This window comes from Bos indicus, chromosome 21 (assembly GCF_029378745.1).
Source record: "Bos indicus isolate NIAB-ARS_2022 breed Sahiwal x Tharparkar chromosome 21, NIAB-ARS_B.indTharparkar_mat_pri_1.0, whole genome shotgun sequence".
Lineage (NCBI taxonomy): Eukaryota > Metazoa > Chordata > Mammalia > Artiodactyla > Bovidae > Bos > Bos indicus.
This window is the reverse complement of record NC_091780.1, coordinates 33078721-33105397: the sequence shown is the minus strand read 5'-3', so window position 1 is coordinate 33105397 and position 26677 is coordinate 33078721. Positions and strand designations below refer to the sequence as shown.

The following is a 26677-nucleotide window of genomic DNA, read 5'->3' as shown; positions in this document are numbered from 1 at the left end:
GAGATAGTGAAGGACAGTGAAGCCTGCCTGCTGCAGTCCATGGGGTCAGACACAAGTGAGAGACTGAACAACAACAACAATAACAAGAGAAATCAGAGCAGGGAAGCCTGCCTTTATTCCTGTTGAGGAGGTAGGAAGGGCAGGGATAGAGGGTGAAGCGGCCTCAGCCCTGTATGTTGCCTCCAGTAATAATGGAGCCCAAGTAGCAGGTCCTACCATGTGCCAAGATCTTTGCATCTCATTTCATTCTTACGGTATCTAGGGAAGTAGCATTATTCCCACTTGACAGTTGAGAAGATTGAGGCTCAAAGAAGGAGAATATCTTGCCCAAGTTCGCCCAGCTAGGGTAGCAGAACCAGGATTAGAATCCAGGTCTGCCTAACTCTGGACTGTATCCATGACCTCCCCAAACTTCTCGCTTCTGACCTCCACCAGCCCTCACAGACTGAAAGACCCTAATCTGGCCATTCCAACGGGCCACTCAGAAGGGTTACAGGGACACTACACTCAGTGGAATGGAAAATGAGGAGACCTGGATGCTGAGCAGTGGGCCCCCATCCCCTGACTGGAGTCTGACCATCCCTAGCCAGCCTGGCAGATGCAGAACCCCAGCTTAGGAAGAGTGTGGTCTTGGCATCAGGTATATAGAGACTGAGTGAACTACTTACTCTGGTTCCCCAGCAGGTTACTGAACCTCACTAAGCCTCTGTTTCCTCATCTAGAAAACCGGTCCAGAGCAGCACTGTATCAGTCAGGCTAGGTAGGTTTTGCTGCAATAACAAACAGCCTTAAAAATCTCAGAGACTTAAGATATCTTAGTTGCATTTCTTGTGCAACTGGAACTGGAGGCGAGAGAGTCCATTCTTAACTGTCACTCAGGACACCAGGCTGAAGGAGCTTTCCCCATTTCAACACGTGTGCCCACGATACCATAGCAATGGGAAGAGGCATGGCCCAGCTGGGGCACTGGCTCTGACGCTCCCTCCAAAGCCAAATGGGTAATTTCCACTAACAGTTCATTGGTCAAAGCAAGTCACATGGCCATGTCCGACTTCAAAGGCAACAGGGAAGTCCAATGCCTTACTACATGCCTGAAAGAAGAAAACTGAGATCTTAGCAAACATTCCTTACTGATGACCCTGTCCCCCAAGGATGCCAGGAGCATACAATATGCTACAGGGGATGGAGACCCTGGCAAACAGAAGGTGCCTAGTTAGTGTTAGCTGTCTTCCTCTGCACTTCCAACTCCTAGGGAATCAACCCCCTTTCCTTTCCTGGCCATCTCCTCTGATGTCATCAGGGCTGACGGACAGTCCCTGCCTTGAAGATGAAGACCTTTGCTTCCAGGACAGAGCAGAGGGGTGTCTTCTCCAGGGCATATGGCGTGCCTCTTAACACATGAAAAAAAAAAAATCAGGAGATAACAGTAATACCTTGACTTTATTAAGGGCTTCATAAGACCTAGATCAAATTACATCTCCTACAATCGAATAGTAAATTCAATTCTGTTCAACAAATGTTGCATTTGACATGGAGAAGGCCTGGGGTGGTCTGCGTGGCCCACCAAGCCAAGGACCCCTCCTCTCACTCAGCACCTTCCCTCATTACACAGAAAGGTGCCACCCTCCCTGGCTGGAGGCCCTAGAGTCCAAGGCCTGGGGCAAGGCGGGGACAGTAGGCATACAGAGTGACTTAGGACTTGGGCTTGAGTCCTAAGTCACATAAGTCACAGCCACATAAGGCTGTGTGATCTTACGCAAGTCCCTTTCTCATTTTGGCTCAGTCTCTTCCAATGAAGGGATTGACTTAGGTCCCAACCCCTACCTCTGACATCCGGTTTCTGCGAGCTTCTCTACCAACCAGCGTTTCCCCCTATACTGGGGAAAGAGGTGGCTTTTCCTTCCCCTTCTCCTCACCCTATATTCACTGAGCAAGTCAGACCCTGCCCTACCCTGCAGTAGCTCACAGTCAGAGGGAGAGACAGGCAGGTAAGCGGGCAAAGACCAGGTGGTGTGACAGAGGCACACTCCCTCCAGGGAGTCTCATTGGTTACCAATCATGGCACAAACCAGACAGGCTATAGGTTGAGCCTGATTTCTTGTCCTCTCCTCCCAGATCCTGGCATTGACCACTGCTGGGCTGGGAGAAATCCAGGAGGACTCCCTGATAAAAGAGGCATTGGAGCTGGACCTCAAACCACTCAGCTGGAGCAGGTTCTAGGTAGAGAACAGCAGGAACATGGCTTAGAGGTGGGGTGCGTCTGGTGTGGATGTGAGTGACAGATGTCATCTGGAGTATACATTTGCATGGAGAAATGTGATTTCCCCATGTTCTAGCAACACACACACACACACAATTTCCCCAGCTGCTGCCACAGGCAAGAGCTGTTGGGGCTGATCAGAAAGACAGAAGAGCTGTCAGCCAAGATTTCATAGTTCAGAGCAGGGATGCTGCTGGAAGGCCCAGACAGGTTTCTGAATCTCCAGGGACTGTGGGAAGGGACCCCCTTCTACCCAGTGAATCAATAACAGCAACAAGAATACTAGTAATTCTTTGGTTCATATTACTGTGAATGAAGCTCTTGAGTATTCATTGTCTTATTCAGTCCTCACAGTGGCTTTTTGAAGGATGGTTTGTCCCACTGAGTCCCTGATTCACAGAGAAAACAAAAGTTTTGGCCAAAGCTGGTTGGTCCGTGAGGTGTGCTCATGCCCTTTGACCCCATGATGTATATACTGCCTGCTTTTCAGAAGCCATGTGGGCCTTTACCAGGGAAACGGTTCCTTGGTGAGTAGAGGGAGCAGGGTTCTGTCGTGAATGGGAAATGGGTTCTAGGTGTCTTGTTCTGAGGAGTTTCTTGACTTCTTGGACTTGAAAGGTCTCTCAAGGTTTGCTGGTCTCCCAAGGACTCTCTCCCAAGGCTACCCTTGCTCAGCCTTCAGTTGAGAGTCCCTGAGGGCTTGACCGAACCCGGAGATCCAAAGATACCAAGCCCCAAACTATTGCAAACCCTCTTTCCTTTGAAACAAGACTGCAGCAAAAGTTGATGGGTGAACGGGTCTGCCCTGACCATGCCCCAGAATCTACATTTCCACTAGCTGGAATTGCTTACCCATCAAAGACTTCCCACTGCCTATGTGTTTGCTCTTCATTTGAAGCTGTTTGGCAAGTATAACTTCCAGGATGTCAGACTGTGAGGTTGGCATGTGTATCAGAATCGTGGTTTATTAAGTCCAAGCAGGACCTAAGGAAGCCTGAACACCTGGCACAATGTGGTACTTTCTTGGTAGGAATGGACTCTTATCAATCACACTTGATACAAATGCGGGTTTTTATCATTTGGCGTTAAGAGGAACGGTGACCACTTTTCCCCAGTTTAGGTTTCCAGACGCTCTGGGTGTGCCCTGGGCCACGTGATGCTCAGATTCCTCCGGTTTCCTGGGCCAGCAACCTCCTCATTTGCATTTTTAGGTCAGCTTGGTTTCTTTTGCTGCTTAACTTTCAATACCAGCCTGCAAATGATCAGAGAGAAGGTGTCAGCTGCCTCCTTAGAGCTCGCATGTAGTGCTCTGAACACCATTCAGTCAGACCTCTGCCATTCATTCATTTATTCAAAAAGTGTTCCTTGAATGTCAGTGCTAGGAATACACAGTGAAAGGGGCAGTGAACTCCCAGCTATTTTTCACAAATGTAGGACTCTTTCTATCCCCCAATTCAAATTTCCATTAAAAGTGGCCTCTGTATGTACCCAGATGCATGAATCTTCCATAGCTACTTTTTTTTTCCAATCAGGATTTTTTTTTCATTTTTAATGAAAAAATTTTATCTAGTTGTACTGGGTCTTAGTTGCTATGTATGTGGGATCTAGTTCTCTGACCAGGGATCAAACCCAGGCTCCCTGCATTAGGAGTTCAGAGTCTTATCCACTGGACTACCAGGGAAGTCCCTCCAATCAGGATTTTTCTTCTCCCCATTTCTCTCTTGTCTGACCCTTACCTTTGGAGCCAAATTCACTCTAGACCTAGCCTCTAAAATGATAACTTCTCCATTAACACAGGCTCAGGGGTGGTTGGGAGAGCCACCAGCTTCCACACCATGCCCTGTCCATTCCAGCACCCAGGGTGGACCCTCCAACACTTATTCCAATCCTTGTTCAATCATCTGTTGGCCATGCATGGCCTCTCCCCTCTGTAACTACCACATAGGATTCCCTTACTGCCCCGGCAAGCCTTCAGCCACCCATCTCATCCCATCCCCATCCTGAGACTTCTCCACCTTCAGATTCAGCTCCCAGGCTGAACCTGGACTGGCCCCACCATGAGGCAACTCCTGTCTGTCCTTTTCCCATTGTGCTGGCCCCCAGAAGAGGAGGAACTGGTGGCCTCTAGGACACAGGTACAGGGCTGGACCCAGCCCCATCCTCCAGGGTCTGCTGAGCTGACTCACCCTGTTCAACCCAGACAAACCTGCGGAGTCCAGGCCGCCCCCTGCCGGATGCCCAGGGTTGCTATGACGACCCTCTGCCTGTCTTCCCTGCGTGGAGACAATCGAAAAATAAAAGCAAAGACTGTTTTATTCTGTGTCCCACCTGGGAGCCATTTAAGCCTCTCCACTCCTTTTGACACGTAATAATTTTTTTTTTTCCGCTTTTAAGATTATCCTGAAATTTTACTTCCTTCTCTTCCCCCTCACTTCAAAACCCCATGGCAGAGTCTCAGAGAGCCCCAGGCCTTAAAGACATACAAACACACGTGCGTGTACATGCTGTGCACATGCTTACACACCATGGAGACATTAAACTGGCCTCCCTGGTGCTTGTCAATCAACAGCAAAGCCCCAGGGACCAGGACTCCTCCACCTCACATTGCGCATCACTTTACAGTTGGCAAAGCCCCTATCTCATGTGGGAGCCACACAGGTGGTATTTTCACACTCTCCATTGTTTTTCTTTTTCTTTAGTATATTTATTACAAAATATATTCAATGTATAACATTGTTTTTAGAAATAATTTGTCCATTTATTTGTTTATGCAATCAATTTTAAACTATCTTTGTGTGTGTGTCCAGTCATGTTTGACTCTTCACCACCCCATGGACTGTAGCCCACCAGGCTCCACTGTCCATGGGATTTCTCCAGGCAAAAGTACTGAACTGGGTTGCCGTTTCCTTCTCCAAGGGATCTTCCTGACCCAGGGATTGAACCCATGTCTCTTGCGTCTCCTGTATTGTCAGGCATATTCTTTACTACCGTGTGTGAATTATGTGTGAATTACTGTGTGTGAATTATTTACTACTGCATGTGAATTCTGGAGATATAATTCATATATTATAAAATTCACCCATCTAAAGTATACAATTAAATATCTTTTAGTATTGCATACAGTTGGGCAACCATCACAACAAACTAAATTTAGAACATCTTTGACCCTCCCCCCCCCCCCCCGCCTACCAAAAGAAACCACAAATCTGTTGACTCCCTTTGACACCCCTGTCTCTCACCAATAACTAATCTAATTTCTGGCTTTGTAGATTTGCCTGTTTTGGATATTTTAAATAAATTGTCAACCTCCATTTTTCATGTGAGAAGACCGAGACTTGGGATCTTAGGTCCATTGACCAGTGTTACCTTGATTAGGGCTGGAACTAAGGCTTCTTGACAGTCTAGTTTTATTTTTCTGTCATCGACCTCCTGGGATGATAGAGTTGGGGTGGTGGTGGAAGGATGCCCCCCTTTTATCCTCCCCACTCTCCCTTTAGTAGAGTGGTTTCGCTTGCCTGGTCATGAGCAGTCTTGGGAATTGCTCTTCTCTGAGGGGCAGCCTGTGGGAGCCCAGGCCAGGTCCAGGGTCCACCTGGGCACACGGATTCCAAGGTCCCCTCAGTGCACTCTGGCTCCCTTGGCTTCTGTTTTCCGCTGGAGACCTTCCCCAGCCACGTCTGGACCCCAGCTGAGCAGGCTCTCCACCCTGACCCCAGGGCTACAGTCCACTGGCCCAGCCTCTCTCTGCACCCTCGTCCCCACTTGGAACCCTTCTCTCCTTTCCCCAGTGTGCCCCGGGGCTTTGCTCTCACGGTACCACCCTTTCTTACCATGATTTCCGTCTCTGATCGCTCCATCTGCCTTAACCGTCCATCTGTGTGAACACACGCATTACCATTGGTCCCACACGTGCATCTCACGTCAACTAGACGTTTTTTTCACGAAGCCCTCTCTCTTACCGAAGACTGGATGTGTGCATTGAACACAGCATCGCCACCTATCATGTTTATTTTGAAGTCATGAACATTTACACGAGCCACACGTTAGCTTAGAACATTCCCATTGACATGTACATCTGTGTTGCTATTTAAACACATTTATGTTGGACGGCCAAGGAGGGCCGCGGGTTTGCAGATAACACAGGCTGCTCTCCTATATTACTGCCAGCTCTGATCCAAACAGCCTTTCTTAGCTTGCAGGACTGATCGTCATTCCTTGGATGAGTCTTAAAGGCACTGTCCCTAAGTTTGGACTTGAGGGTGCACAGATCAGGACCCACAATAACACATACAGAGCTGAAGGCCTCCTGGCCTTAACAGGGGTGCCCCAGGGTGTGTGTGTGCAAGATTCTGATGGCTGCTGGGGTGTGTACCAGCAGGTTTGTGGCCCAGGCCAGGGTTCCTGTTGTCCCCTCCTTGAGTCTTTTGGCCACAGGGAGCAGATTAGAATCCCAGAGGAGCAGGGGCCTGCCTGTGTTCTCCAGCCTTGGAGAAGAGGATGAGCAAAGGGACCCTTGGGAAGGAGGCATGCATCGCTCAGCATGGTCCTGGGGGCCCTCGGCCCCAGTTCCTGTGTTGCTACCTGGAGCTCAGCCTGTCCAGTCTCCCCCACTTAGCAGGGTCTCTGAGGTCCAGAGAGGGCAGGTCAGAGGCTGAGCCAGGCTTGGTCTGGAGGTCTGTACCCCTTAGCCTCAGGAATCAGACTGGGGTCAGGATCAGGCCAGGTTATTCTCTGATTAGAACTTCTGTCTAATGTTTTCTTGGCAACAGCAATCAGCATGGAGTAGAGTCCAGCTTTGGAATGAGAACATAGACAAATGTGGTTTCAAATCTTGATTCTCCCACTACCAGCCATCTGGAGGGCAACAGGGGGTTGCAGCTGGCAGAATGAACATGGGCATGGTTGTATGGGGGGATATTCCACTCTACTGGTCCAGCTCTGTGGCCTTGGCCTAGTGACTTCCCTGTGAGCCTCAGTTTTCCCCTCTGTAAAATGGGCTCGGTAATATATCCGCCTCATTGGTTCATTGCATGCGAAAGGTCTACCACAGTACCTGGCACGCAGCAAGTGCTCCTTAAATGCCAGCTCTGTGTTTAGTGTTAGTACTGTAATTACTGTTGTATCTGGGTGGTCTTGGGGCTCAGTCTCCTCATCTGTAAAATGGGATTAACGATCCTACTGAGGGCCCCAGTTGCCCACCTGATGCCAAAGTTCTACCCCTTACTACCCTTTTCCTCCCACTGCTGTGTGACTTCCCTGTCTTTCCCATATACCCCGGAACAGAGCCCAGAGAGGGAGAGGAAAGAAGGAGACAAGGAAATAAATATCTCAGCGTCCACCTGTCAGTTAGCAATGGTGGCGTCAGTTTTCATAGAGAAGGGGAATCTGCAAAGTAGTCAAAAAAATATTTCCTCTGTGACTCCAGCAGCCCAGCTGTTCTTTTTCAGGAAAAGTGCTGAGGGCTGAAAATAAAGGAACAATGATAGAAAGACACAAGGAAAGAGGGGAGGGGGGGGATGGAAGGGAGTGGTAGGCGAAACAGATAAAGGAGAGAGGGCTTGGGGCATGGCAGCAGAGAGGGGACCGAGGCTTGGCCAGTGCCTGTCTCAGGCTGCCTGGAATGGCCTTCAGCGAGGCTGTCATCGCCCCAGCACAGGCTCTAATGGAAGAAGCCGTCTCTGATCTCTAACACTGGGATTTTTTTGTGAGTCTTCCTGCTCAATTTCAGGGAGCCCCTTGGGCCCCTTGGCCTTTTAGAAAAGGACACATCTCATCAATGAGTTAAACATTGCCCTCAGTGCTGAGGAGGAAGGACTTGAAGAAGAATTCCCAGGCCCCTACTCAGCCTCTGATCATATTCTGACTCTGACCTCATTCTGGGCAGTTGTGGCTACTCCATGGGCCTTGTGTACACCTTGTCCAACCTTTACACCTTTGCACCTACTGTTCCTCCTCCTAGAATGTCTGTCCCATTCTCTAAAGGTCAGAATCCTACCACTTCTGAAAGACTGCCTCGTCCAGGGAGACCCCTGGGATTTCCTCCCTTCCCTGGGGTTCTTCTCTCCTCCCTTCCTGCTCTGATCACTGATCATCTTGTGTCAGACCCTCTCGTGAGCTGGGCCTGCCTCTCCACTGGCTTGTGCCCTGGCAGACAAACTGGAACCCTTTCAGCTCTGGCTTCTTAGTGCCTTCTGTGGGGGGCAAGACAGCACAGGGGGCATAGCAGAGGCCTGGTCTGGGAGGCTCCAGGGGCCTTGATTCTCAGCCAGGCGCCCACCTGGCCCTAGACTCCCACCAGGGAGGCTACAAGAGAACCGTTCCTCCCAGCTTCAGCATTAGTACCTGTAAAATAGGCAGTTAGACAAATGAATTCCAGGTCCCCCACCACACACCCAACCAGCTGAGAGCCTTCCCCAGTCTTCACACTATGCTGGAATGTTCCCCGGGTGCCACTTCCTTCCCTATGACCTTGGGTAAATTACTGTGCTTCTCTGTGCCTCTGTGTCTTCACCTGTAAGACAGAGACTCTCTCAGAGCACCTTCCTCTTGGAGCTGTTGAGAGTGGGAAATAAGTGAATGCCTAGATTACAGGAGGGCCCTGGTACCTGGCACAGAGTAAACGCCCAGGAAGTATTAGGCATTTCTGTTTTTCTCCACCATCTGTGGTGGGGCCTGCCTCTCTTTTGGGCCTCATTTAGAGGAGCACATCGTACCTGGCTGCCTGCCAATCCCAGCCCCATCTCTTGTGACTGTCAAAGTCCCTGCCCTTCCTGGGTGCCCCTGAGGACAGAGAAGAGTCAGAGACCCCAGGGAGGACACCCGATGCTTGAACCGCAGGCGGTGGGGATGGAGACGGAGAAGGGTCATGGCAGCTCAGCATGGGGAGATATCTGAGCCAGGGGCTGACCCTCAGACCCTGCCCTGAATGTAGGTTTTACTGGTCTTTCCAGGAGAGATGGCCCGCTGGGCTCTGCTCTGGTCCACCGGGGTGTGGGGGAAACTGCAGGTTTCTGCCTGGGCTCCATGTGCTCAGAGCCGTGTGACCTGTATTGGGAGCGCTGAGAGAGAGGTGAGAGGCGGGAAGGAGTCCTTGACCTCTCCATGGATTGTGAGTTGCAGCCCAGTCTGCTCCCCCAGGCTCCTGTTTCCTCATTCCTGCCCCCGACTCAGCTCTCTTGGTTGCCATGACAACAGGGCGCTGGGAAGCAGGACTCCTTATGGGGACAGAACCAGAGTTTGCCAGCATGTATACCAGGGGTGGAGGTTGGGGTGTGCCGTTGTGTACACGTGTGCTGGGTCCGCCGGCACACTGGCATGTGCTGGAGTAGCGGTGGGGGCCATGTGTTTGGGTGGGGTCCCTGGTTCACACACGCTTCCCTGACGTGTAGCTGAAGCAGAGACAGGAACCAGCTGTGCCTTAACTGACTACGGGGGGCGTAGGTACATTTGCCCCTCCAGGAGATGGGTGTCCGCCCCGTCACACCCCCAAGGCCCTTCTGGTGTCACTGTCCCCTCCATGAAGCAGGCAGGCTTGGCAGAATCCCCAATCTGCAGATGGGGAAACTGAGGCTTGCTCAGGCACTCATGCGTCAGCCATGCTGAGGCTCTTCTGGGGCCTCCTGGCTCCTGCAGCAGAGGAAGTGTCGGGGGAGGCCTTTGGGATCCTGTGCTCCTGGGATCCACTGAGGAGGACAGGCTAATGTCCGCCACGAGGGGAGAATTAGCAGCAAGATGTTGAACTATTCTTCTCTTCACTCTCCATTTCCCAGAGCTAATTGATGGCTAAGGGAGGGCTGCTGGCCTTTCTAAAGTGGGTCTGGAGCCTGCTCTCTAGGGGGACCGGGAAGCTGTGTAGTGAGCGCAGGTGTGGGCAAAGCCAGGGAGGCAGCTGGAGGGACCAACCTGCCGGGGGATGGGAGGGCCTGAAATTGTTCACGGCGCTTCCCACACTTCAGACGCTCGCTGGCATTTATCTTTAGCCATGAGCTGTGCAGGTACCCCTCCACCCCAACACACTCCTCCAGCATGTTAACTAAATGTGGAGCTGTCCCTGCCAAGTTCAAGGGTGGGGAGAGAGCACTGGGCACTGGCGGGATGTGTGGTGATGAGTACCACCCCCACCTGCTGCTTGGGCTGCCTCTGGGGAGTGAGGCAGTGAGACAGAGCAGGCCTCGGGGTCAACCCTCCGCTCAGCCCTGTGGACCCCTCAGTCCCCTGAGTTGGGAAGTGTTGCGGGGGGGAGAAGGAGGCTCCCCACTAGCCAGTTTTAGGGGATGTGCTTATGCAAGGAGTGTCTGGGTGTGCCAAGAGGGGGGGGTCCACAAGTCTGTGAGTCACTGGGAAATTTCCTGAGGGCACACCAGGCCTCTCTTCCCACTTGCCTGATGAGCACCACGACAATGCAGGTATTTATGGCTGGTTTTCACACCCCAGCAGGTGGTGTGAACACACTGCATCTGAGTGTATGAGCCCATGCTTTGGTTCAGTGTGGGGGCCCCCCTTTGTCTGGGGCCTTCTAGATGTCTCCACCTCAGGCTGCCCTGAGCCACATCATTTACCCCTTGGAAAAGATTCCAACTGGAGTGTCCTCCTTCCATTCCCAAACCTCTGTGACTGTCAGCAGGGCCAGACCTGGCTGCTATTCCTGGCTCCACTGACTAGGACAAGTCACTTCCTGTTTCTGAGCCTCAGTTTCCCCATCTGTGAAATGGGCACAGTAGTGCCCTCTGTACATGTTGCTGAAGGAATTGAGGGTACCGTCCAGCATTGTGTCCACCAGCTTCAGGAGTGACCAGTGAGAAGTCAACCAGGCCTCAGCCGTGCTTTGGGGCCCCTCTCCTGTGCTGGGTTCTTTCTTGCCCTCCTGGTGTCATTCATATGTCTATCAGTGCCACCCTCATTTCACTGGTTATAGAAATGCCATATTAGGTAGCAGGCCCGGAAGGGGCAGATAGGTACTCAGGTCTGCTTTTGGAACTCCTGGAACCAGGGTGCGCCCCTCACTCATCTGCCCTTCAGGCTCTTGTCAGCCAGTTGGGGGAGGTGGGCTTCTAGGACAACATGGGCAGAGAGGGGATTGAGAGGGTGGACATGATCTAGGTGTAGACCACAGTTTGCTCCTCTCCAGCACAGCTGGAAATCCTGAATGGGGACTTGGGTTTTCCATCTGTGGACTGACGGGGCTTTGAAAATGGGGAGATGCAGAAAAGTCCTGTTCAGGTCACTTAACCCTGACATACGTGACCGAAATGACACATCACGTTCAACAATGACACAAACAGATTTGCAACACAGCACTGTTATAATAATGATGATGATAAGACCATAGCACAAAAAACTGGATACACACACAGAGCAGACATTGCCGCACCAACTAGACTCATGATCACAGCGGTGCACTCTCTTGAAGGCCGATCGTGGCGCTGGGTCCTATTCCAGGGCTCTGAATGGGTTATGTCATTAAATCCTCACAATACTTTGGAGCAGGTGAAAGGACTTGCCTAAGTGCTCTGCCCAGAGGGCTCCTTGTTCCAGAAGGTTATCCCACTCATCACACTCACCCATATCCCTGTTTGCAGATACATCATCCCCTTGCCCAATCTCATACTAGAGGGAGAGGAGACAAGAGGGCAAAAGGCCCAGGGGTCTTGCCGTGGGTGGTCCAGACTCTCAGAAAGGATGCCTGGGTTTCTCACATCCCTGCCTGTGATCTTCCTCTGGTCCTAGCTGCCTCTGGGCCAGAGCTGTGGCTCCTCTTGGGATGGAAACACTCAACCATGGAGCTTGGGGTGCATCCTCCCAGGGGCCCAGCCTCCCTGACGTCAGTGCTATGACTGGTGGACAGCACACTCAAGAATGGCAGGAAAGGGGGTGCAGCTCACGTCACCAGGAGAGACCCGAGGAGGTGCCATGGACCTGAGGCTCCTGTCCTCCCTATGTGTCCACCCTCCAGCCTTCCGCAACGAGCCTCTCTTCCCCTCCGTGTAACCTGACGATTGCTGATAGTCCAGCAGTCCTTATCAAGGTCTGACCTAGCTAAGGGAGGAGAGAGGGTCCTTCTCACCTTCAAGGGTTGCCCAGCCCTCAGTCCTACCCCCAGGGCCCTGTGTTTCCCCTGACCCCCTGGACAGCCCTATTCTCCCCCACCGATCCAGACCAGGCAACCTCCCTACTCTCCACTCCTCAGCTCCCAGCGCCATCCAGGGGGCATGGTCAGGTCCACCTGTCACTGGCCCAGGAGTCTGGCCTGCCTTTCTCTCCCTGACCCTCTGAGAGAAGGAGAGTAAGCCAGAGAGATGGAGAGAGAGACAGAGATAGAGCGACAGACCCTCTAGCGGTCAAGGAGGGACCAGTGTGGATCTCCAGGAGCCATGAGGGGCTGACCTGATCAACCCACCCCCCCCAAAAGTGCACACCAGCCTGTAACCACTCTATGCACCTTCTATATGCTCTGCCTTTTTAGTTTGGTGCAGACTTTGAAACCAGATAGACATGTTCCAGCTCCCCCACATCTGACTTTTGTGATCCTGGGCAAAAGATGTTCCCTCTCCTGGCAGGGGTAGGGAGAGGTGTCCTTAGGTTCTGAGTGAGCACCCAGCCCCAAGAGCCGTCCCTCCAAAATGTCTCCATTCCTCTCTGTCCAGGCCAACTGGCTGTCATCCCACTGGGCAGGTGGTAGGTAGATAAGCAGGTGCCTGGGGCTGGGAGTCCTCAGGCAGGAGGAGTGCTCCTGGGAACCCCACACCACAATGGCTGTCAGAGTGTTCACATCCCAACAGTCACAGCACAGTGCCCAGCAGCCAGTGTGACAGTTCAAGCCTCCCACTTCCTCCAGGGCTGAGCCCAGCAGGTGTGGGAAGAGGCAGGAGGGCCTGGCTCTAGGCATCAGTATTGACTTGCTGTGTGACCTTGGGCAGTGATGATGCCTCTATGCATCTGCAAAGAAGGCCATGGTGGGACAGAGCAGTCCTGCACCAGATAAGGGGTGCAGAGGGGACCCCTGGAGGAGAGGCCCAGCCCAAAGCATAACTGATAGAAACTATCAGGATTCCTTTCTTTCCCCCAGAAGAAGGAAACCACAGACAGAAGGAATGCTTTCCTGGGGGTATTTCTGCTGCTGGAAGCCAAGCCCAGGTGTCAGGCCTGCCCTTAGCTCCCTGTGTGGTCTCATGCAGGTTATGGAGGGGGATCTGGCTGCCTCTCCTGGGCACCCTCCCTAGGCCCAGGAAGGAGGCCCTCTTGTCTTGTGTGGCCCTTCGCAGAGCTGACCACAACATGGGTACCCAAGTGCCCCACTCAGGCTGACTGGCTGCACCCCCTGGAGGAAAGCATTCTAGAGACCACAGGTCTCCCAGCCTGAGAGACAGTGAGGTTCAAGCTCTTTATCATCCAGGAGCCAAAATGCTTGCCTTCCCAACCTCCCTCCTACCCTCCCACTCCCCTCTCCACCCCGAGGTCTCTCTCTCTGGCTCCAGAGTATCCCCCATCTTCTTCCTCTGTTCCCTGGGGCGGGGATGCCCTGTGTGTGGTGGAGCCTGGGGTGGCCAAGCCCTGGCAGCTGGACTCCTTTCCCCTCCTCAGCTGTCTCTCTCTTCCTCCTAATGTCCTGCAGGCCTTAAATGAAGCATAAACAGAGCCTGGCAGAGGGAAGCCTCATTAGGCCTGATCTAATTAGAAGCCCCTGTGAGGGTGGGGGTGGACGAGGGAGGTAGAGGGGGCTCCTATGCACACCCAGAGTATCACATACATATGCTCCTAGGATCCTCCTCACAATCCTCCAAGACAGGCGTGGCTAGACCCAGGTAGTGTGAATGGGAAGTGGCCCAGAGAGGGTGGGTGACTTGTCCGAGGTCACACAGCCAGCAGGTGGCTCTCCTGTGATGTGCACCCTGCGTGTCTGGCCCTAGCATCCGGTTCTTCCCAGTAACCCCAGTCAGCCTCAGTGTGTCAGACTGTGCAGGACCTCAGAGTTCTGGCTCCTCTGTGCCCTCTGGACATTTGGTCCAGCCTCTGCTTGTACATTGCAGTGAGGGGAGTTCACAGCCCGTTTGGGGCTCTTTACGTCTGTGGGCCTCCTCTCTTTCCCAGGACCACCTGACTCCACAGTGGGTCAGGATGCTGGATGGGGGCAGGGAGGGGGCGGCCAGTCTCTCCTCCTCTCTCTCCACACCCACCGTCATCCATCTTCCCTCTGCAATCAGGGAGGCCATTGGGGGAGCCCACACGATGCCAAGCGGCAGGCTGCCCCTTCGTTAGTCTTAGCTAACAAGCTGTTATGGGTGCGACATGACACCTGCTTTCTTCTTTATAACTTCAATAATTTATGGGCATATTAGCGGCCAGGCGCTGCCCTGGGTCCCAGCCAGACGGGACGGGGTGGCGATACAGCCGGGTTCCTCTGCTGATATTTACTCTCTCCCACCATCAATTATTAAGACGCTCTCCTTCATTTTTGCACATAATTACATGCACCGTTATGGTTCGTACTCGCCTGCTCTTAATCCCTCTGGAGAGGGGCCCTGCCTGCCCAATAGGGCTGAGCTGGCTTGGGGACCCAGCTGGTTAGAGAACCCAGCACGCGGACACTGTCCCTACCTGGTAGAGAGATGGTGGCGGCCTCAGCCCCCCAGCCCCTTCTCAGCTGAGCTGGAACCGCCTTGGTCATTGTTGGCTTCCATGGGGTCGGCTGTCTGTCCCCACTGCCCCAGGGCCCTGCCTTTGCCCCTGGTGTTCTCTGTTGGAGTCCCATCCCCCACCTTCTGTCTGCCGGTTGACCCCTTACGTTTTGGAATTCAGCTCAGCTATCACCACCTCCTGGTTATCTATCCCGCCTCCCTAGCCCCTGCTCTGTGTGTGCACGACACCCCATGCGTCCCTCACCTCAGTCTAGATGGCGCTGTGCTGTCCTGTGCAGGAGATCATGGGCTCTGGTGCACAGAGAAAGCTGTAGCATTAACTGAGGATATGAATGGGAGAATGGACGGATGAATGCCTTCACCTGTTTCACCATTAATGAGCCCATTGAAGCAACTGTCCCTCCCTCTCCTCCAGGAAACCTGTCCTGATTGCCCCAGCCACACACATCTCTCTCTCCTCCCAACTCCTCCAGACCTTCCTGGTCGGGGCCAGGATCCCCAGAGGGCAATGAGGCCTGGACCCTTCCCATCTATGCCCCTAACACCAAACAGAGGGCAGGTCAAGGGTGGAGGGAGGACAAATCCTGATAATCCCAGTTCTACTGTGTGGTCTGGGGAAGTTGCTCACCCCCTTGATTATATGGGGATGATAGTTCCTACCTTCCTGGGTTGTGGTTGAGGCTTGCATGAGCTAATTTAGGAAAGCACCTAATATAGGGCCCAGCATATTGTAGGTGTTCAAGCAATATTCCTTAACTTCAACAATTGTCTGTGAATGAAGTCTGTGCAAAGTTGAACGGAACTGAATTGTGTTGAATGGAACCATATTCTTCACACCTCCTTTTGTCCATGTGCATACATGTGTGCTTAGTCACATCCGACTCTTTGCAACTCCATGGACTGTGGTCTGCTAGGGGGCCTCTGCTTATGGAATTTTCCAGGCAAGGATACTGGAGTGGGTTGCCATTTCCTACTCCAGGGAATCTTCCTGACCCAGGGATTGAACCTGCATCTCCTGCATTGGCAGGTGGCTTCTTTACCACTGTGCCACCTGGGAAGCCCCCTCTTATCCACACCTCCTTGTTTTTAGTCTCTCCTAGCCAGCCCCAGACTTGGTTCATGGGGGCTTCTGCAAATATTTCAGATTGACTAATCAAGACTTTCCCAACATCTCAATCCACACCTAGGAAGGGGGAGGCAGAGGGCAAGTCTCTCCCAAGCTACAGAACAGACTGAGGCCTGAGAGGTAATGTGGCCTCCCTCCGTTTAGTGACAAAGTGAGGAACCAAGTCCTGGTGTCCCACTGGACTCCAGGAAAATCTCCCTGAGGACCTTGTGCCTCAGTGTTCCCCTCTGTAAGATGACAGAATAATAGAATGGACCCCATGGGGTTGTGGAAAGGATTCAGTGAGTGACTTAGATCCACTGTGCTCATGGTAAGTGGTCAGTATGGGGTTCAGGCCAACTCTACACCTCCCTTGCCTTCCTCCCTGGAGGTAACACTCCCCTGGAGTCAGACTTGATCATCCTTATGTGTGTGTTTATGCTTTTAAAAATATATAGAGATATCCATACATCACTTACAGGGTTTGGGGCTTGTTTTTAAACCTTCTATAAGTGGTACCATCTTTGATTTCTTTCCTCAACATTGTGTTTGTGAGCGTACCCACACTGACACGCGTGGCTCTAGCTTGTCCACTTTGAACGCTGCATAGTATTCCACTCATGGTATACCACACTCTGTTCATGCCCGCTACCTGTAATGGGCCTTCAGGAGATTCCCGATTCTTCACTATTACAAACACTGCCCTTAGGATCATTCTTGTGCTTGTCTTCTGTGAAGTGCTTCTCCAGGCTGTATACCCAGGAGGGGATTGTTGGGTCACAGAACGTGCGTCTCCTCAACTGTATTAGATAACCACCTGGTTGCTGTGTCATCCTTCACCTCGATTGGCAGCAGGCACTTTTCCTGCATTATCTCAATGCCCCCAGCCATATGGGGAGGAAGGAATTTGTATGCCCACTTGACAGATGAAGCATGTATTAGTTATCTCCACTTGCTGCATAACAAATCATTCCAAAACACAGAGGTTTAAAACAACAAATAATTTATTTTCTCACAGTTTCTGTAGGTCAAGAATCCAGGTGAGCCTTAGTTGGGTACCTCTGGCTCAAGGTCTCTCACAAGGATACAATCTCTCACAAGGATACAATGTCCACCAGAGCATCAGTCATCTCAAGGTTGGACTTGGGGAGGGTCTGCTTTCAAGCTTACTTGTGTGGCTATTGGCAAGTCTCAGGCCCTCCTGGAGTGTTAGGTTAGAGACATCAGTTTCATTCCATTTACACTTCTCAGCAGGACAGCTATAACATGGCAGCTGGCCTTTTTCATAGTGAATAAGCAAGTGATGGACAGAGGGTACCCAAGATGGAAGCCACAGTCTTTCTGTAACCTAATCTCAGAAGTGACATCCCATCCCTTCGGCCATATTCTGTTCACTAGAAGTGGGTCAGTTAGTCCAGCCCACAATCAAGGGGAGGAGACTGCACAAGGACTGGGGAATACCAGAATACAGGGACCATTGGGGGACATTAGGAGCTGCCTATCACAGGGCAGCTGAAGCTCAGAGAAGCAAAGTGACTTGCCCAGGATCACACAGCGATTAGAGACAGAGCCAGGACCAGAACTCAAGGCTGCCTGGCTCTGGGGCTGGATGTCTTCCGAGCTGCCATGCTGCCTTTGGCTTAAGTTAATAACAGGTTCCGACTTAAGTTAATAAACAAGTCTCCTGCACAACAGAACTCAAGACAAGTGCTTAATAAATGGATTTGCTAATAGTGCTGTCTGTTTACACACATTAGCTCGAGTTCCCCCTGACATGATCCGTGGGGACAGCCAAGCCCAGGCTCTTGGGAGAAGTCGCTCTGCCAAGCCTAGAGCCTAGATTCCCAAAGAGCCAGGGAGTGCCCCTTTATACAAACTACTTTTTATATTTGCTTTTTGTTTTTGCTCTCAATTTAATCATTTGGATATCGTGTGTGTGTGTTTGTGTGTGTGTGTTTAATGGAGTGCATGGCTTCCCTGTGTTCTCAAGGAGAGCTAACTTCAAGGTCAGGAACATGAGTTATTCCCCTGGAGGGACTTCAGGGTGGACTGACGAGCCCCTTCACCGACTGGCCTCAGACAGATTTCCTGCATCTCAGTCATTATGGATGCAGCAGCCAGGCGCCAAGCTCAGCAGACTGAGGAGGGGCAGTCCCAGGATCTCATCCCTGCCGTGGGCTCCTGCCGTGGGCTGCTGTGGGCTCCCCAGGAGACTTTGGCCTCCCCCAATTCTCAGTGCAATTCCAACTAGTGGAGGCTGCTGCCCACATTGTTTCTAGATAAGTGAATGTCACCGATGCTGGAATATTTCCAAAGGAGGCGTGGGTTATGGAGGCCCCTGAGATGAGGGGAGGTGAGAATTGGGGATTCAAGAGTATCCATGCCCACCCCGCTCCATGCCTTGGCCCCCTTCTCCAGAGGAACCCATGGCTTCTTCCTGATGAATGGATTTCAGTTGAGTGTAATTTGCACACCCCAGACTCTCTGGAATCCGGGCTTCAGGCTCTCTGAGGAAACTGGAGGAGACACAAGATCAATCTCTGCTTTCAGGGTGTTCCTGATTCTCGGAGAATAAGGAACTCGGCCCAGGCTTCTCCTGATGGGAATGTGAAAGGAACCTTAGGGTGGACCAGTCTTTACAGAGGATGGGCTGAAGGGTCAGGAGGAAGGTAGGCCCCTGTCTTTACAGAGGACGTGCTGCAGGGTCAGGAGGCAAAGCACAGCCATAACAGTATGTATAATAACTATCAAAAGTACCTAAGTTTATCAACCACCTACTGAGTGCCAGGCCCAGCGGCAAGTACAGGGTGTGCATTCAGTCCTCCGTATCCACAGGTTGCATCCACAGACTCAGAAGGCCAGCTGTAAGGGACTTGGACGTCTGCGGATTTGGGTATCTGCGTATTGTCATGAGATCCTCACACCAGCCCATGAAATGGTCCTACTGATCCGCCCAGTCTTACAGAGGAGGGACTGAGGCTTAGAGAGGTGCCCAAGGATACAAAGGCCAGCTCAGAGAAGGAGACAGAGGGGCTCAGAGCAGGCTTCTGGAAGGAGGGGGCCACATAGTGCCCTGCCTTGGAAGGGGAGTGGGTGAAAGGATTCAAGGAAATGGTCTCAGGTCTAAGGATCTAGGAAAGCTGTTAATGATAAATAAGAGGATGCCCCAAGGAAGGGAGGGTGGGCGTTTCACATTCCTGCCCTTGGAGTCTTGGCCTCAGCCTCTACCCACGGTGGGTGTCCCTCTGTGTCAGCCAGCACATCTCCTCATCCAACAGAGCCAGCCACTGTATAAATAAGTTCCCTGCGTGCCAGCTGCCCCAGGCAGGACAGAGAGCTAGGGCGCACCTGGACAAGTGACCTTGAGTAAGTCCTTTCCCTTTTAGGTACCTCAGCCAGATCTTCTGTTACATGTCTAGGTGGGACCCTGGAGTCCCCGAGTCCCTTCTGGCTCTTAGGGAAGGGCTGAAGAGAGAGCAGGAAGGTCTTAGCCCTGGTCCCAGCTCCGGGCCTACCTCCTAAAGAGAACTTTCCTGCCAGCCCCCTCAGGTGTCACCCCATCCCTCACCCCCTCCATAGCTGCTCCAGCACAGGACTCTGACCTATGGATTTTCTGCCATTTCCTGATCCACTTCTCTCCAGCCTGAGTCTTCAGGACTTCATTACACCAGCAGCCTCGGCAATCCCAACATGGAAGGCTTTCTAGGTGGCTCCTGGAGGCTACAGGGCCCCCTACCTTCTGGGCTTCAGCCTTCCAGGGACTCAGGGTCGTCTTTCAAGGAGCCCCCTCTTACAGCTTCATTCCACTCTTCCCATAGAACCCCTCAAACTTAGAGACCCCCCCAGGTCAACTCCTTATTGCGTAATTGGGGAGACGTGCACCCAGAGAGGGCGATGACTCCCTCCAAGGTGACACAGCAAATGAATGAGTGCTCAGAATCAAATTTGTGGCCTCAAATGGGATACAGTGTCCACCTGCTCCACAGGGACCTCCGGCTAGGAGTTGGCTCCAAACCACTTCCCCAGCCCTGCTTCATGCCCAGTGCCACTTGCCCAGCCCCCACCTGCCTCCCCAGCTCCTGGTCTCCTCCGTTTTTCTTACTAATTAGAGGTCTCAGCAATGACTCCACTGTCCCAGCCATTTTAGAGCTGTCATTAATTTCAAGTGCCTTCAGAAATAATCATCATCGTAAAACCCTGAGAGCTGCTGGGATGCAAGTGGGCAGGACCAGCACAAAGCAGGCGTGCTGGCAGACCAATATGTGCCACCCATTCCTGCCTGTGCCACGGGGGACTAGGTCCTGTCTGCTCAGCTTCCCAGAGTGGGGAGAGCAGAGCTTGTGCTCTGACATCACACACACAAAGCTTCAAAGCCCAGCTCTACTTCTTATACAGAATAAACCTGGTCAAGTGACCAGCCCTCCCAGAGCCTGTTTTTTCATCTGTACAATGGGGATAGCAATCTCCATCTTGAAGTGAGATAAAGTACAGCAGACCCTGGGTCACAGTAGGAGCTCTATAAATGTTAGAGGCCCTGCCCCTCCTCCTGAGTCCCCTGACAAATCCCCAGCTTCTCCACTTTGCTGGGAGCACTCAGGCATCAGCAGGCTGACCCCTTCCAGCCATCAATTCCTGCGTGACTTGGACTTGCCAAGTTTTCACCCCGAAGCTGAGATCTGCTGTGTGCCCACCCGTAAGATATGCTGTCTCAGGCCTGCTCTTGGGAGCTCCTAGTCTGAGGACAGAGAGGGAGGAGACTGGACTCATGCCTCTAAGGGCATTTCAGCCAGAGGAGGAGAGGAATAGAAGCAAATGGTCTTAGTGTGGTCTTGCAATGCAGGTGGGAACCAGGGATAGGGCATGCCAAGCAGGTGGGCCAGTAAGGACCAAGGCTTGGAGGTGCGGGTGAACACTGTTCAGCTAAAGCTACAGGGCATGGTCTCTGGGCCTTCCTAATCCACATTCTTCCTGGTCTTGGTCCTTAAGAGGACTGTGTTGGGGATCACCCCACGAGATAGGAGCGGAAAGATACCTGTTCCCAGTGACAGTCCCCCTACCCCATAGGGTCTCTGGTGACAAAGCCAGGGGTGTGTACTCTCACCAGGTCCAGGCTAGACCTTCAAAAATGTCTTTTTCTAAATACTTCCCCCCAGAGCCTCCCCTTCCTCATCATTTCCACTGGTGAAATAAGATAAGGACTGCTGGGAGGGGTCAGTTCTTTGAGCGAAACGGAGGGGTAAAAGGCTTGGATACTGTTCACGTGGAGAACTAAGACTCTGGGGGCAGTTTCTCCGAGATATACAGCACTTTCTTCGTCCCTGCTGCCTCCAAGGTTTAGAGGGACAATTGTGGGCCCCAGAAGACCTCATCCCAGGACACCAACTTTCTCAGCCAGTACCTGCGGGGTGGGGCGGGAGCGGTGGGCTCTCCCCCATTTCCCCGTCGAGATCACTGAGGCGGGGAGCAGGTGAGTCGGGGGCGGATAGAAGCCTTGGCCGCGCGGTGTCTGCGTCAGTCGCCGCACCAGGAATAGCCCCCGCCCCCGCCCCCGCCCCGCAGCGGGTCTGAGCGCCCGCCGGGTGCCTGGCAGAGCCTTTACGCAGGAGCTAGAGCGCGTCTATTCCTGTCGGGCTTGTGGGAGGAGGCGGCGCGGGAGGCGGGAGCTCGCGGGTAACTCACAAACAGCCGAGGTGGGGGAGCTGGGGAGCCTGGGACAGGGGTCCAGGCGGCACAGAGTCGAGGGGCCGGGGAGTCGCCTGCTGGGCTGTTGAAGGGAAGGCGGCGACTCATGTGTCGCTTCCTCTCTTCCCCTCCCGCCTTTTGTAGGTCCCTCTGCCGAGCCTGCCCCCTGCTGGTTTACTCGGAGCCCCGGAAGGCGATTCAGATTCCCTTTCCGGGCTTTACTAGCTGTTCGTCCGCACGGAAATGACAGAACCTCTCTGAGCCTGGGTTTCCTTCTTTATGTCACAGGGGGAACCACAGCGCCTCCTCCCAGGGTTGTTGGAGGATGAATGCAGAGTGCACAGCACAGCGTCCTCACTTGCTAGGAGGGGCTTCAGCTAGGCTTAGGATTTGGATGGACACGGAATACAGCAGATCGTTCTGCAGACAGGACTGCAGAGCTGTGGTGTGGCCGTGAGCCTGAGAAGGACCCAAACTCTGTTTAGCTAGAACAGGTCTGTGCAACTCTCTGGGCTGTGTGTGAGGCTGAACAGTGGAGAAGCAAGATGGTGCTGGGAGTAGGGGGACACTGGTGGCCCTACCGTGCTAGACAGGTAATTGCAGTGAATGTCAGGATCTATGGGGAAGGAGGTGAGGTCCCAAGGGTCGTAGCCCACTCTACAGGCTTTCCCTAGACACTTCCACCAGCCGATTCTCTGTATCTGCCGGTCGAGGAGGACCTGGATCTTTGAGGAGTGGTCCCATTCCTTGGGCCTATTCGAGAATGCGCCTCAACTCAGGATCCCCTGGACCTTTGGGGAGCAGTACGGGGAACAGCCAAGACAAGCCTGAGGCTCGGCGTTGCCCTCTGCTGGTCTTTGGGTGCAGTGCCCGCGGCCCAGCGGTCTGCTGCCCTCTGCTGGACAGGAAGACAGGCTGGGCGGGGACCCAGGCTGCAAAAGAGGGCGCGAGACCTAGCTCCTCGTAGAGCCGCGGGGCTAGAGCGCCTTCTCCCGGGTCTCCCAGAGCTTCCCGGCCGCCAGGATGTAGGTTCTCCGGGGATGCGCAGACAATTCCGAGAAGAGGGGACAAGGCGCAGGCAGGACTGAGGCTCCTGGCCTGATCCTTCCCACGCCGTCCTCCAAACAACCCTGGTCTGGGGGAACCTTGCGGGTTCACGTGCGTGTGTCGGTTCCCCATGGCAGTGTGCAATGACCCCAGTGAACACGTGTGAACACACTCACGCGCTCCCAAGTACACGCAAGTAGCCACACGCGAGGGTGCGCACACATACCCAAGAGGACCACAGATGGGACTCCCCGGGGCCCGCTGGCCTGGACCGTGAGGGGCGCGGCCGTATGCTGGGCTGGAGCACGGGGACGCTGCCCGCCTCCGCAACTCCCCCCCCCCCAACCCCCGTCCCCCAGCCCAAGGCTGACGCGTCCCTAGCTCGCTCCCCCTTGCCAGTTTCGCTGCCCCATCCAAGCAGGGCGGTGGTCGGGGCGCTCCTCGCTCTCCGCCCCCTTCTCTGAAAGGAGCCGAGCTCCCCACCTTACCTCCCCCCTCCCTAGGTTTTGCGGCCGCGCCTTCTCCTCCCCCGCCCGGCTCCCGCCGCTCACTCTCTCCCTCCCTCGGTCCCTCCTCCCTCCCTGGCTCGCTCCTCGCTGCTCGCGCTCCCTCCCCGCGCCGCGGCAGAGCGCGGAGCCCGGGCGGGAGCCGGCGCGGGAGCCGGAGCGGGCGGCCGGCAACAGCGCAGGCGGCGGCGGCGGCGGGTCGTGGTCCCGGTCCCGGAGCGCGCGGAGTCCCCACCCGCGCCGCTCCGGCTCCTCTCCAGACGCGGGGCTCCTAGCAGCATGCGCGGCCGCTGCCCGCCGGCCTCAGCCCTGGCCCCGGCCCCGCTGCGGAGCGCGCCCGGCCTCGACCCCGGCCCCAGCGGCAGAGGTGGCGGCGGCGGCGGCGGCTCCAGGCCAGCCCGGGGCGCAGAACTAGACTCGTAGAGCCCGCGTCGCGCGTTCTGAGCGCACCCGCCCTTCCGCCCGCGGGGGCCGCGGCCTCCCGCCACCCCACTCCCGGGCCCTTGCCCGGCCCCGGCTTGGCTCCCGCCCGCGTGGGGCAGACAGACGGACGGCTAGCCCCGCGAGGGCGCGCGGACTGCCGGGCGGAGGTGTCGGGCAAGGAGGAGGAGACGGAGGAGGGGGCTGGGCAGGGGCTGGGGCCCGGCAAGGAAGACATGCGATTGGTGACCGAGCCGAGCGGACGGACGGCGCGCCCGAAATGCAGGTGAGCCCGGCGGCCGAGGCCCAGCCCCGAGTAGGCAGCCCCGCGGCGAGCGCCCCTGGGGGCCGCCGTCGGCCCGGGCTGTGCCCTCTTGGGTCTGTGGGGCACCCTGGCGTCTCCCAGACCCGCTTCGGGGTCTCAGATCTGACCGCCCCCCTGAAGCCTCAGAAATGAAGCTTTCCCGCTCCTCCCACCGCAACAGATTCCAGGTTGGCTAGCTGGGACCCCGGAGCTGGGGAGGGGTCCCCGTCCTGCTCGTCCTCTGACCCTCCTCCCATCCTGAGCACTGGGCGTCCTGGCAGGTAAGCCCCCTGCTCAGCATTGGGTGACTGCCTCTTACCATAGACCCCAGACACCCCCAGGCAGCCCAAATCTGCTCCAGGCACCCCTGTGGATGCCGGTGGATGCAGGTCAGGGACCAGGTTTCTTCACGGGTACGGGGCTGGGCGCCTCCTGGCTCCCCTAATGGTTAGGAGCAGCCCCTTTCCAGCTCCTGCCCGTGAGGGGGAGGAGAGGGGAAACCGGGGGTTAGAGGAATGGAGGAGAGGGAGTTGGGGTTGAGGGGGACCCAGGAACCATTGAGGAGCCTCCCCTTTGTCTTCAGCCCCAGCTTCTCACTTCCCCCCTGCCCCACTTTTCATTCTGAAGCACAGCTGGTGGCAGGTAGGACCCGGCTGAGAAGGAAGGGGACTCCTCTCTCCCCACCTCTGTAAGGTGGGCTGTGGGCTTCCTACTCCCCTGGCACCTCCAGGCGGATCCCGCGTAGAAGAGGGGTGGGGCCAGGCCCAGTGGGCAGTCCCCTCCTGTCTCTTGCCCTGAGTCTCAGCCCAGCTCCATCTAGCCCTGGTTGTACCGGCATCTCCTCTTTGTTCTCAAAGGTCCTGGGGTTGGGGTAGGGGAGTTGGGGCATCTGGGAGGTTGGCAGCAGCTCTGCCTTGGAGGGTGGAAGGGCAGGAAGCCCTGAGGTGGGGGCAGTACCATCTGGGCAAGCCCCTTCTCTGCCAGCCGGCCCTCCCTCAGCCCTCCTGTGCTCTCGGGGCCGGAGGGTGCGCAGCCCTGCCTGGCCCGTGGCTCCGGCTCAGCCCTGCTGGTCATTGTGCCGATGGCTTCAGCACCGGTGCCTCCCATGCCCAGGGAGCAATAAGCCCGGGCATCCAGGCTTCCCCACACCCAGCGAGGAGTGCTGTGCGGGAAGGGAGGGTCAGCTGCTCCCAGACCCTTTGTCCTTGTGTGGCCAGGAGGGGCAGAGTGCTCACACCTCTGGGAAGGCACCAGTACCCAGTCTGCTGGGACAGCTCTTGCCTGCCCTTCCTGCCTTCTCCCCATGGCCTGAGGTGGGAGGCAGGGATTAGGGGGCAGGAGGGAGAGGCCAAGAACTCCTCGGAACCCAGAGAGGGGCGCTGGGCAGCACCCAGCGGCCCCTCCTGGAAGGAGGCTTAGCAAAGGCGAGGGCGGTCCCCTTGTGGTATTCTTGTTGTCTCCGCCCACTCTCCCACTCCCTGCCAGTTTAAGTGTAAGGTGGGCTTTGGGTAGGGCTTGGTCAAGGCGGCAGTACTCCCCCGTGCCTGGAGTTAGAGTGGGTTCCCAGTGCAAGGGGCCAGGTTTGGGGGGATGGCTGGGTGCTCAGGGCCAAGGCATCATAGTCTGTGGGCCGAGGGCAATAGAGAGACCACCCTACCCTTGCAGTAATCTTCTTTGATCCTAGAGATCAGTTTCTCCATCCCCTGCCTCTGAGTACCCATTTTTCCTATATTAGATATTATTTCCTAAGACCCAAATTCCAGCAGGATACCAAAAAAAAAAAAAAGTCTTGTGAGGGTGGGTCATTTTTCAGCATAAAGCCAGACAGGATGCCTGGTACCAGTGATGGTTCATCTGGTCTGCTCTCTGGGTGCCACCAAAGCAAATGGTGAGCAGGGTCTGGAGGGTGGGGAAATTCATTCCTGCTGAGAAATGAGACAGTGCAGTGATTTGCACAGGGTCCCGAGGAAGTGTGAGGCAGTGTGTCAGACATGGGGTTGAGGAAGTGGGTCCTATGGGGCTAGAGAAGGGCCAGGGAGGCCATAGGTGTGTGGTTTCAGAGCCAGAGCCTTGGTTTTGCTGGCTGGGGTCTCTTAGTTTAGCTCTCCTCAGGGACCTCCTGCCTCCTGATGGCTACCTACTGATGGCTCTCTGTCCCATTCTCAACAGTCCCTTTACATATCCCCCCATCACCTGGCTTGCTTCAGCATTTCTACCTAGAAGGTCTTCTCTTCTCCTGGCTCCTCCTCTAGGAAGCCTCCCTGACTGCTCCCCGTCACTGACCCTCTTCCCCCAGTCACCCACAGTACCTGGTTTGCATCTAATATTGTACCAATTCATCCATACATTTATTCTGCACATCCCGGTTGAGATGCCTGCTCTGCCCTGGACTAGACCCTCCCATGGCCCCCATGGATTGCCTTGAACACTCCAGGCAATCCTGTACCCAGCCCCAGGGCTCCCCTGCCTGGCCTCTAGGATAGGGAAGATTCTGGGAAGCACCAGGGAGCAGCTGGTTCTGGTGGCTAAAACCACCTGGAGGAGACACAGTATCTTCAGCCTGTGGATGGCAGAGGTGGAGGACATCAAGGATGCCCCAGGCAGGGTTGGGGAGGCCCCGGCAGGGTATTCAGTAGTACACATGGGTACTCAGAGAAGGATGGGATTTGTTCCTGGGGGGCTGCGGCAGTCAGGGGTCCTCTAGGAAGACAGAGGGGC

The 26677-nt window shown here is 54.7% G+C and overlaps 1 protein-coding gene across 5 annotated transcripts in view; it reads left to right on the top strand.

The window, feature by feature from the left end:
* LINGO1 (leucine rich repeat and Ig domain containing 1) overlaps positions 1-26677 on the top strand; it is a 220943-nt gene that overhangs the window by 178520 nt on the left and 15746 nt on the right. The window contains exon 1 of one of the 5 annotated variants that reach the window (XM_019983602.2): positions 23405-23941. The exons of 3 other annotated variants lie outside the window; for them this stretch is intronic. In XM_019983602.2, the coding sequence (XP_019839161.1) occupies positions 23936-23941 (6 nt within the window). In that variant the 5' untranslated portion in view covers positions 23405-23935. Of the gene's footprint in view, positions 1-23404; positions 23942-24022; positions 24241-26677 lie in introns of those variants that run through there. One more of the 5 variants, XM_070775357.1, reaches the window with a different exon arrangement.